Source organism: Galleria mellonella, unplaced genomic scaffold, assembly GCF_026898425.1.
Source record: "Galleria mellonella isolate WM207_F2 unplaced genomic scaffold, CSIRO_AGI_GalMel_v1 utg38, whole genome shotgun sequence".
NCBI lineage: Eukaryota > Metazoa > Arthropoda > Insecta > Lepidoptera > Pyralidae > Galleria > Galleria mellonella.
In genome coordinates this window covers 10,084,586-10,096,728 of record NW_026442090.1, presented here as the reverse complement: position 1 = coordinate 10,096,728, position 12,143 = coordinate 10,084,586, and the positions used below count along the sequence as shown (strand labels likewise).

General features: G+C 35.1%; 1 protein-coding gene across 1 annotated transcript; it reads right to left on the bottom strand.

The window, feature by feature from the left end:
* Nucleotides 1-6,653: 6,653 nt before the first annotated feature.
* LOC128201271 (uncharacterized) lies at nt 6,654-11,751 on the bottom strand. Its single transcript, XM_052897739.1, has 3 exons — nt 9,375-11,751; nt 7,779-9,286; nt 6,654-7,301 (listed from the first exon to the last, which is right to left on the bottom strand). The coding sequence occupies exons 1-3, from the start codon at nt 11,749-11,751 to the stop codon at nt 6,654-6,656; spliced, it is 4,533 nt and encodes a 1,510-aa protein (XP_052753699.1).
* Between the last annotated feature and the right edge of the window lie 392 nt (nt 11,752-12,143).

The window sequence follows — 12,143 nt, the reverse complement described above, 5'->3', positions numbered from 1 at the left end:
CACATATACGGTTTTATGGGAATAGGTATAAAAATTTACAATAAGATACCAAAGGATATGTTGGAATTACCCTTAAATAAATTCAAAACATCTGTTAAATCATATTTACTGAGCAAAGCCTATTACTCACTAAACGATTACTTGAATGACGAGTGTGCATGGCGATAGTTGTTCATGCACTGAATTTTCATTTAATGTTAGACATAGACACCTATATAAATATACATTGTAAATAAACTGGCTTTAAAAAAAAAAGTAAATCAATTGAGTTTCTTGCCAGTTCTTCTCAATTGGATCTATATACCGAACTGGACGGTAGGGAAAATATAAAATTATAATGTAAAAATTTGACGTTCATAAGCGGCTAAAATGTCCTACATGAATAAATGATTTTTGAATTTGAATTTGAATTTGAATTTGGTATTTATTGCTCTACGGTAAGAAAAAGGTGCTACGGATTTCAACGAGATTTCTAATCGAATGGGAATGAATCTAACGTATTAATAGAATCGATCGAGCGATAATAGGACTTATAGGGTATTCAGTTCACTAATAATAATGTTACTTTTAATTTAACTTCATATTGAGGTGTCAGGATTATATACAAAATATACAGGAAAATCCAGTAGTTTCTTATAAACAATATAAATAGAAGTTGTCATAACACGAAGCATTGTCTGAAACGGCCGATACGTTATTGCAACGTAACGTTTGGTTTAGACAGACAGAAAATAATTCATAACTCACTTTCAGACACACGTCAGGTGGCAAGATTCAGAAAAACGTGATTGTTCTACAGTTTCTAGGTATTTGAAGTCAATAGGCGCTTTATATAAACCGTAACATGGCACGCTTTTATAGGCACGACACAAATGAAGACAAAATGTATTAAATCGAAGAAAGCGTCATCGATATAACGCTTTCTTCGATTTAATACATTTTGTCAATATAAATAGAATGAAATAGAAATAATTAGCAACGTTTCAAAAGAGCGTTTTAATGAAACTGAAATATTCTAAAAAAAAAACACGTGTTCAAATATAAAAAAAAATACATATGGAAAATAAAATCTCCATAGGAGATCCGAACTTTTTAGTTTCCGACTCGTATTCGATTTTTGTTCCATCCTGTATTGGACGTGTATAAAAAAGTAAAAATATCTTCATAAATCTGCACACATTTTGTTTTTGTATTATATTTATTTTGACGATAAAATTACGTCGTGTCGTAAGGCGGTAAATCGTAAAAGCGTCCAACGTGATTTGTTTGGACATCTCACGTTCGAGGTCTGAAAATACTGGTAATAAACGATCATAGGTACAATATCAGTTTGTTTTACTAGAATCTTTGTAAATATTGTAATGATATGTCTACATTTCTTTCGTCAACATTCCATTAAACAGACAGAAAATACATGATGGGTACACATTCGAAGGAAACTTAGTTATAAAAGTTTTCATTCGAACAAGAAAGTTGTAGATAGTGAGAGTGATGTGGAACTTCTTTGATTTGCGTAGGTCGTCAGAATTGGTTGAGTATCTACTATTTGTTTTTGTCTTCATCAAAAAGATATAAATATATACCTGATGTTTGAGTTTCTCATAGATTAAGCATGGTACTTGCGGTTACTAACGATCAACGTTTGCATATAGTTGAAAAAGTACACTAATAACAATCTATGTGTTAAAAGTTGTTTTTATTTTTTGGCGTATCCAAAGATTTGTTCTTAGGCTGTATCTATCTGATCATAATTGTTTGTTACTTGCTTATTAAAGAAATAAAGATTGTTTTATTGATTCGTATTTTTAGAATGTTAAACAATGTAAATAACATACGTACACATAAATGAATTATTGGTAAATGCAACTTGTCGAGATGAAGACGACAACCATCAGTTACCAGTGGCCGAATATGCAGGGGTCCTATTATGAAAAGATAACATGAAATTACGAATATTGACGATATCGACAAGTGTACATTAACGTTGGATCTATTTAATATAAAATAGGGTATGTTATTTTGAAGTAAAGGGTATTTATTTTAATTTTGAATATTTACTTATATATCTTTTTATACTTACTTATATATCTTTGTGGAGACAAACCGTGTCTCTAGAGTTAAATAATAACGTCTGTCTATATATCTATTTTCGTAAATATGTATATACACTAAACTTCGTATTAATGTTAGACGATAGACTTAAAAATAGATAAGTAAATATTTATTTTTAAAACTCTATCTCCTTATTTACAAAATGTCTGGTTATGCATTATGTCTGACAACTCAAAGAAATCTCAAATTTTATTTATATTTTTCATTCCGTGAAGTAGTACGTAGAAGAACCGCAAGTACTATCTAATTTATGAGTATATCTCTTATCTCTATTTTTATCATTTATTTTTTCTTGTCATGATATCGTATAGGTAGGCATTGAGAAGTAATCATTTATAGTGTGAATAGTAGAAGTAAAGGTTACTATGTATCTCATATCGTCATAGTCGTAGAATACTGATGGATCTATATATGTAATATTTGTCAGATCCGTTAGTATGTAGAATACTATGACTATGACAGAGACTATGACGATATGAGAGCTGTGTGTATGTAAGAATGTAAGCTGTAAATAAAAGTTCTAAATCGTTTCAGATTGGCGGCAGTAGTAGCTAGAGATTTATCATCATCCTTCTACCCATATCCCAATTATTATTGTGGGTCAGCGTAATTTTTTTTATCTATACTACAAAAAGATTTGGTTTATAGTTTTACGACCGGACGCCTGTCTGACGTTAACCCTCTTTGGAGAGAGATTATGAAATGAATTTGGCAATTGTTATTGAAGAGAAGTGCGCTGAGTTGAAATCATTAATTAAAAGTTTATAATGATAGTTAATAAAACGTTGATTATACATTATATTATTGTTTTTATATTTTAGGTTTTCCTTTTGAAAATTAACCCACCTGCTACTGTAGTGTCATTCTAATTTAACGCCTTTTGACGGACACTTTTTCATATACAAAGAAAGGTTTTCTTTACATCTACACTCCATAACTTATATATTAAGGATAGTACCTGCAGTAATCACTATATTTTTACCTGTCAATTTTCTATGTGACTCTGACTGACATTGCAAAATTCCAAAAAAAAGTTATTTGTGTTGAAAAAAAAAAGGAAAATATATCCATTTCCTTTATTTAGATATTCTAATTTACCAATATGAAAAAAAAAAGAAGTAATTTTACATATTAGCAAGGTTACCAGCATTAAGATGTTAGCATTAAAATTGTTTTATTATGTCAAGATAAAATGTGTGTGTTGTCTTTTAGGTATCATATTATTATACAAAAAAAGTTGAGGAAGCTTATGAGAAGGGTCAGTGGCAAACGGTTCTGTATTTATATAGGCAAGTTTCCTTTAAGCTTTTTTATAGTAAGATGACCTTTATTTCTTTTATTGTTAGGAAGGCAAACGAGCAGATGGTCTTCCTGATGGAAAACGGCTACCATCGCCCACGAATACATGCAAAATGAAGGATTTGCTTGTGCGGTGCCGGCCTTTAAAATGTGTAGGCACGTTTTTGGAAATACCCCATATTATATTGTAAAGGGAAAATTGAACACGGGAGCTTATTCTATAACTTAGATGTAAGAGGTAGAAATAAAAGGGATGCGATGACGAACAGTAGTAGTACGCCACGCACACAAGAAATGAAGGCAAACTCCAACTCTGTGGCGAGAGGTTTTACTGATAAAAGATAAAAATTCTTTGCAAAACTAAATGCATAAAAAAGCGATACAGCAGTTTCTCTATTACACGACAATGTTTATTTAAAAAGGTACCTATAACAATAAATCTTTATTGTTCCTTACGGTATTGTTTTATACAAACATGTTTTTATATTAGCTTTTATTGAATGCAAAAATACACTATTAAGAACACAAGTATAAAAATATCTTTAATAATAAAGTAGAATGGATTATATCGTGCGTACATGTAGGTATTTCAGTGCCTCGTGCTCGGATTACGGGTACGGAAACATTCGATAAAGCTGAATCACAAAACGTAATCTTTTGTTCAAATTATACTTGTTGACAACTCATATGATATACCTATTTTTTTTTATAGAATTAATAAAATCATTAGCATCAAAATTTCGATCAGCATCTGATGGGCCGATACTTAAGATATGCATCTTCTATGCGTCTTCTTATGTCGTCTTCTTATGTATGTGTTTCTCGGATCTGCAGTCTCGTTATCTCTTTATGTCATCAGACCATCGTAGCTTTGGTGTCTGGTTTTGCTGTTTAAATGAAATAATTTTGCTTTAACTTCTTTAACTTTAAAAGTCTTTATTTTATAAAACAGAAACTATACACTTAAAGTAAGGTATATTCCTGAAGGACTTTTGTAAGTATTTTTTTCAATAATATAATTATCATTCCTATATTAACAACTTTATAAAAATGCTAAATGAGTATTATATTATTTTTTATTACATGATTAATCTTAAATAGTCCACATTTTATTTACAAAATTAGGTCTTAAGTATAAATATTATTTTTTTAAGATTTTGATTTCATTGTAGCTGATAAACTTCGACCTTAAACATTTGCCCTAATTCAAGCAACCTTGACTCACTGAACTCGTAGATACGAATCGGTTAAACATAGGTAGGTATAGTTTCCTCGCAATGATGCCTAGATATTCGTGTCAGCTTTGAATAATACATGGATTAGTTGGTATTTGAACAATAGCAGATATATATGCATAGATATTGTTTGTTTATATGAAGTGTATTTAAGCATTTAATATATTACTTACTTGTGATAGTTCATTTATTTTATACTTATTTCAAACGTATTTATTGTTATTCGCTATTTTGTCCCCATAATTGAGATGGGCCAGGTCTAAATTTTTTTTATACAACTTAGAATGGCAAACAAGCTGACGGCCCACCTGATGGAAAGTGGTAACGGTCACCTATAGACATGAGCAGTACCATGGACATAACGGAGTATACTGTTTCGCCCATGATACCCCCCATGCGTTGCCATTCCTGAGGACTCAGGTATTATTCCTCTGTACCCTGTAAATTCACGTCATATCCCACCCTTCAAACCGAAACACAGCCATGCAAACATAACTGCTTCACGGTTGAAACACGAATGGGACAGAGGTACCCAAGCAATCGACTTTTGTACAAAGTCTCCCTCTGGTGGACCCTCTATATATATATATATTATTAGGTTATTAGGTTTTTATTAGGATTAGAATTCTGTTGGATCGCGTCCCTGTCAGTGGGTAACATTGTTTAATTTATTATTTAGATACCTTAATGGGTCATATACATTTTAAAATAGGGGCTTGTGGTGACATTTAGTCTAAGTTTTAAAATATATACCACACATTGCAGCAATTAAATAATTCATACACATGCAAGTTAAGCATTCAGTTGAACTGTTTATCCTGATGGATAAACAGTGATCATGTAGTAATCGTCATTATCATGGATTAGATTCTTAGTTTAGGGTAATTTAGGAAATAAATTTTGTTCATTTGTAGATTATTTTCCCAGATGTACGTTGTTTAGTTTTCCACACACAGGATAATCTAGTTTCGGGACCAAGCAATTAGTTTTATTAAATGGAATTTATAATACAAAATTATCATGTTGATGATGTGATGATGATAGCGTCAGGGGTGTTCTTCTCTAGAAATCTGTCCGACTCTAGAATAAGGGCATACGGGTATGCGATCCCAGCCTCCCGAGCCGCTGCAGTGTCCCAGTTCATTCCGCACCTGCAGTGTCCTTTCCCACAGAAGTCCCTTATTCCCCTCATTCACCAATTTGCCTTACGCTTTTCCAACGTTTCCTTTCTTTTTTCCTCAATCCTTTCCTCCATACCGTAGGTGGTAGAAACCACCAACAAATGCATTCCCAAAGAGGGTTGACGTCAGGCAGGTGGCCGGTCATAAAACTAAAAACCAAATCTTTTTGTAATATGGATAAAATCATATTACGCCGAGCCCAAATAATTGGGATAAAGGTAGGAAGATGATGATTGTTTGGTAAAATAATGAAGAAAAAAACTTCTTTTTTAACCGTTGTTGGATAAAAAGAAGGGTAAAGGACAAACCTGGTTCACGTAGTCCCCGCGTGTAGGTCTTTGTACGCGTTCTCGTTCTCTCTTCTAAATATCTAACACTTATGTTGATTTCGCTGAAATACCACTGTAAGTTGCGCGGAGATCGCGGCTGATTGACTAATTCGCAACTGGTGGAGCCTTTTTTTGTGATCTTGGCGGAACTCGATCAGCTCGACACGCAGTTGGATTATAGACTTAATTTATCCGTCTACCCCCCGATGTGATCCCAGATTTGATAGGAAATATGGATAGGTAAGGAGGGTAGAAGCATGTTGCGTTCGGAAATGTTTAAAGCATATACATATGATGAGATTATATTTACCATATCGCCCCCAAAGAGCTACCAGGCTCTTTAGCAAATTAGATAATAAATAAGAATAAGAGAGTCAAGGATTTCTAAAAACATTGGCTTAAGTAAAAAAATAATAATAATAATAATAAGTTTGATTACTACTAAAATACACTACTACTAGAAGCTATGATTCTATGGTATAAGAACATTGATTTAATTAGGCTTGGCATAATAACGGGCAAATTTTAGTTACTGGACGAAGTAGACTACCAGCTGAAGTTTTTAATTCAACCACCCTAACAGTGCCGTCAGAACCTGGATAAACCCTTGTTACGCGGGCTGTCTTCCATCGAAGCGGTGGCAAAGCGGATTCCTTTAGCAAGACCAAATCACCTACTTGGACATTAGGTAGCCTAGCAAGCCATTTGGGTCGTTGTTGCAATGTGTGAAGGTATTCGGTTTGCCAACGTTTCCAAAAATGCTGAGTTATTTGACGAACTAATTGCCATCGTTTTAAAAGATTAGATTCTGTCATTTCCTCCTCAGGCAATGCCTGAAGGGGTTTACCGATGAGGAAATGGCCCGGTGTTAGAACATCCAAATCGTTTGAATCATTAGTTATAGGGACTAAAGGACGCGAATTTAATGCAGCTTCAACCTTGGCAAAAATGGTAGCTAATTCTTCGAAAACCAGTGAGCGATCGCCGATAACTCGAGTTAAAATAATCTTGGCAGAGCGCACGGCGCTTTCCCACAAACCGCCCATATGTGGACTGGCGGGAGGATTCAAATGCCAAACTACTTGTTGACGTGCTAAATGTTTGTGAATTTCTTCATGTGAATTTTTAATGTGCTGAGTTACGTTCTTTAAATAATTTCGAGTACCGATAAAATTAGTACCGCAGTCACTAAAAACGTCGCTGGGAAGACCTCTACGAGAAACAAATCGATCAAAGCAGGCTAAAAATGCTTCAGTGGACAACTCTGAAACAATTTCTAGATGGACGCACTTAGTCGTAAAGCATACAAAAATACAAAGATATGATTTAACAGATTTGGCGTTTCGAATTCGAGATGTCTTTAAGGAAAAAGGACCTGCGAAATCGACTCCTACTTTTTCAAAAGGTCGACACGACGTCACTCGATGAGATGGCAAATCTCCCATGAATGGTTCAATGGACTTAGGTCGAGATCTATAACATCTGTGGCAACGAAATATTTGTTGGCGGATTATTCGACGCGCTGATAAAATCCAATAATTTTGTTGCAATAAATTCATGAGGGAATTTAAGCCTGAATGCAAAAAAATACGATGATAATGATCGATTATTAACCGTGTTACATGGTGAGTTTTTGGAAGTAGAAGCGGATACTTTGCGTTGTAGGGTAAATTTGAGTTGATAAGTCTTCCACCAACTCTAATAAGGCCGTCCTGATCAAGAAATAGGTTGAGCCTTAAAAGACAACCCTTGAGAGGTTTGTCCTCACGTAACCTTCTAGAAGTTTCCAAAAACTCCGAAGACTGAACTAGCCGGACAATAGTGTGCGTGCTTGCACTCAACTCGCATACGCTAAGAGGTCCAGTTCTTCGTTGAGAATAGTTACGCAGGTTGTAAATAAAGCGCTTACACCAAGCTACCACAGACTGTAACTTGGGAAACGAGCTGAATTTTGTAAGAGCAGGAAATTCATCAACCGTCTGAGTCACATAGACTTCAAACGGTGAAGACTTCATGCCAGGTAATTCCGCTTCACTTAGGTCAGGAATGTTATCTGGCCATGTTGAGTCGTCCAGCTCAAGCCATTTTGGACACCACCATAAAGGATGATCAACTAATTCAGCAGGACTGAGACCTCGACTGGCTGGATCAGCTGGATTCATCATGGACGGTACATGCTTCCATGTAACATCGGGAAACAGATTTTGAATCTGGGATACACGATTACCCTCATACGTTTGAAGTTTATGAGGAGAAGTTTTAAGCCATGAAAGAACTATACTTGAATCGCACCAAGCAACAACACTACTAATTTTGACTTTGACATTTAAGATGTCAAATACGTGTTTTGTAAGACGTATAAGTAAAAGTGCACCGTTTAATTCCAATTTTGGAATGGTAAGTTTTTGTTTAAGAGGTGCTACACGCGATTTTGCGAGTAATAGTTGAGTCGAAATACCATGAGCATTCTGGACGCGCAGATAGACACACGCAGCGTATCCGCGTTCAGACGCATCACTAAAACCGTGTAGCTGACAAACCAATGGTTGATTAGTGATTACCCAACGTGGTATCGATACTTTATCGAGTTGATGAAAATTTGAAATTAGCTCTGACCAACTTTCCTGTATGGCAGGAGGAAGAGGATCATCCCATCCACACTGACTTGCCCACAATTGTTGCATGATGTGCTTTGCATAGAAAGTGACAGGCGCAAGGAATCCACATGGATCGTAAAGTCTGGCAATATTAGAAAGTACACCACGCATTGTCATGACGTCGCTAATATTTGAAACACGATAAATGAAACTGTCAGTTTTTGCGTTCCACTCGATGCCCAAAATCTTGTAAACATTATCACCATGCTCTTCGAAACGGTAAGGTGGCTCGCAGTGATCTGAAGCAAACAACTCCAAAAACTCCTTTGAATTGCTAGACCATTTACGTAAAGCAAAGCCGCCTTGAGATAGAATGTTAACAAGTTCTTGTTGCAGGTGCTGAGCAGAGTCAAAACTATGAGAACCACTGACAACGTCGTCTACGAATGTGTCCTCTAGCAACACTCTACAAGCCTCAGGATGCTGGCTGGAATTTATGTGAGCCAGCTCATGAATGACACGAATATGCAGAGCTGGTGACGCCATATGTTACTGTGATCAATTCATATTGCTTCAGCGGCTCATCAGGTGATGCACGCCAGAAGATAGTTTGATATTTACAATCTTCATTATGCATACGTACCTGGCGGTACATTTGTTTTATGTCACATGTGAAGACAACTTTATGGATTCTAAAACGCAAAATTATATCTTCAATACTTTTTTGAAGTTTGGGGCCAGACATAAGTATCTGATTGAGGGAAACACCAGTGGAGCTAGAGGCCGAAGCATCGTATACAGCACGAAGTTTTGTGGTGCTACTATGTTCTCGTAGTATGCCATGATGCGGAATGTAATATCGCTCCCTTGAAACAGGAGTTGATACTTCACGCATATGGCCAGCTTCAATGTAATCTTTCATAAAGGCTACATATAATTCATGCAATTTGTCATCCTTTAACATGCGGCGCTCTAAATTATGAAATCGCTTTAAAGCGGTAGTGTGTGTTTCTCCCAAAGGCTTGTGATCTACTTTGAATGGTAACCGTACAATGAAACGACCTGTGTCATCTCTCGTGTGGGTGTCAGTAAAATGTTTTTCACAAAGAATATCTTCAGGATCCCGTATAGGCTGGCTGGGAGGTTCCTCTGACTCCCAGAACCTAGAAAGATTGAAGAAAGGATCACCTGTGCAGGCCATCGAAATTACACTATAAGAGTGCTGTGATGCTGCTGGTGCTCTGCCCATAATAACCCAACCGAATAAGGATGAATGTGCAGTGGGCATGTCATCACCCAGGCTACACCGCTTGCCATCCAGAATTTGATTATATGTGTCAATACCCAAAAGAAGATCTATTTGTCCTGGAACTGAAAAGTTTTTGTCCGCTAAAACTAAATTTCTACATTTATCCATGATGCAAGAGTTGACTTCAACAGAAGGAAGATTACCTGTTATACGTTTCATTATTAAACAGTCAGTAGAAATGAATTTGGAGGAATCATGTACCGATTTTATATGGCAATGTATTGTACCTCTAGTTTGCTTGGCTGATGAAGCACCTAATCCAAGTACACATCTCGACGGTGTACGTGGTAGCCTTAACTGCTGAGCAAGACTTTCAGATATAATAGAAACTTGGGAACCATTGTCTATCAATGCACGGGCTGAATGATATTGCCCATTGACATCCCGTACACAAACAGAAACGGTACCCAATATCATAGTAAACTGTCGCTCATCATTACTTGATTGAAGTTGCATGATGGAGCCTAATGTGGACACAGCAACTTCTTCCGTTGGATTAGGCCTTACTGTATTAGACATGATGTGTAGCTTTGTATGATGACGGCCATGACATACTCCACATACACTACGTGAGATGCATTTAGCAATGTGATGAGTCCGTAAACAATTAAAACACAATTTATTCTGATAAACAAAGGATTTTCTTTGTTCTGGAGTCATTGCATCAAATTTGGAACAATGGTATATACTATGATTTTCCTGACAGCAGGGACACACAACCATATAAGGTTTATTTTTGTTAAGCTGTTTGGATTCAACAACTGTCAATGAACTGCTGGTAGAAGCCTTATGTGTACATGTATTTAAATTTTCTAAAATATATAGTTGATTTTCTAAGAATGTAATTAAATTGTTAAATGATGGTATACTCCTAGCATCTACTTGAGATTCAAATTTACTTCTTAATTCAAGGGACAATTTTCTGAGAATAATGTGAAGTAAAAGAAAATCCCATGATTTTGTATCTATGTTTAGAGCATTAAGGGCTTGAGTATTTTCCTTTATAGTGTAAACAAACTTGGTTAAATTTTTTAAAGATAACTGTGCTAAAGTTGGTAAGTTAAGAATTGCTTCTACATGTTTATCAGCGATCACTCTCTTGTTTTCATAGCGTGCAATTAATAGATTATAAGCAACATTGTAGTTCTCATTAGATATTACTAAATGTTTCACTAAAGAAAGTGGTTCTTTATCTAAAACACTCAGCAAATAATGCAATTTTTGAATTGGGCTCAAGCTATCATTATTATGTATTAAACTATTGAATATAGAAATAAAATTTGGCCATTCAGTGTACACACCTGTATACCTACTTAGGGATATGTTCGGAAGATGTATGCCAGGTTCTGATTTAACTGATACTTGTTGAGTACTATTGCTACTTTTTGTTTCAAATGAACTATGTAAAACTTGAATAGAATAGTACATGTCCATGAAGGCTGAATACCTAACTTCTAATTCTTCGCGAGATTTGTCACTCATAGCCTCTGGACTAGACATAATAATGGTAAAAGCTTCTTCAAATTGTTGCCTAAAACGTTCAATGTCCTTATATCGAACTAGAAAACTAGATCGTTCTTGAGGAGTGATATTGGTGCTTTGACTAAGTTTACCTGCCAGTTCATACACAATTTTCATGTTTTTATAATTACGATCACAATTGGTGATATACGCTTTTATATTAGCCATTGTTTTTAGTGTTTATTTTCAGAAATAGTAATAATTTTATATGCAAAGGTAAATTGAAATATAAATGTAAACAAAATAAAATGACAAGTTGAAATTGATCGAATATTGACAGCTCTGATGACGTTTCTATGATATTCAGTGTCGCCAACAATTAAATACCAAAAGGAAGTGTCATTTGACCACAAGGCAATTTGAATGGAAATGACACGTACAATTAAATATAGAATGGGGGTTAATATGAACAAAAAAAAAAAAAAAAAAAAAAAAAAAAAAGATGACGCAATAAATTTATAGGATGATTTTTTGATTTTGATGATGAAATATGGATGATTTTTAGATTTAATAAAGGATGAGGATATCGGGTCGAAGGACCAAGGAAAGGATGTTGGATA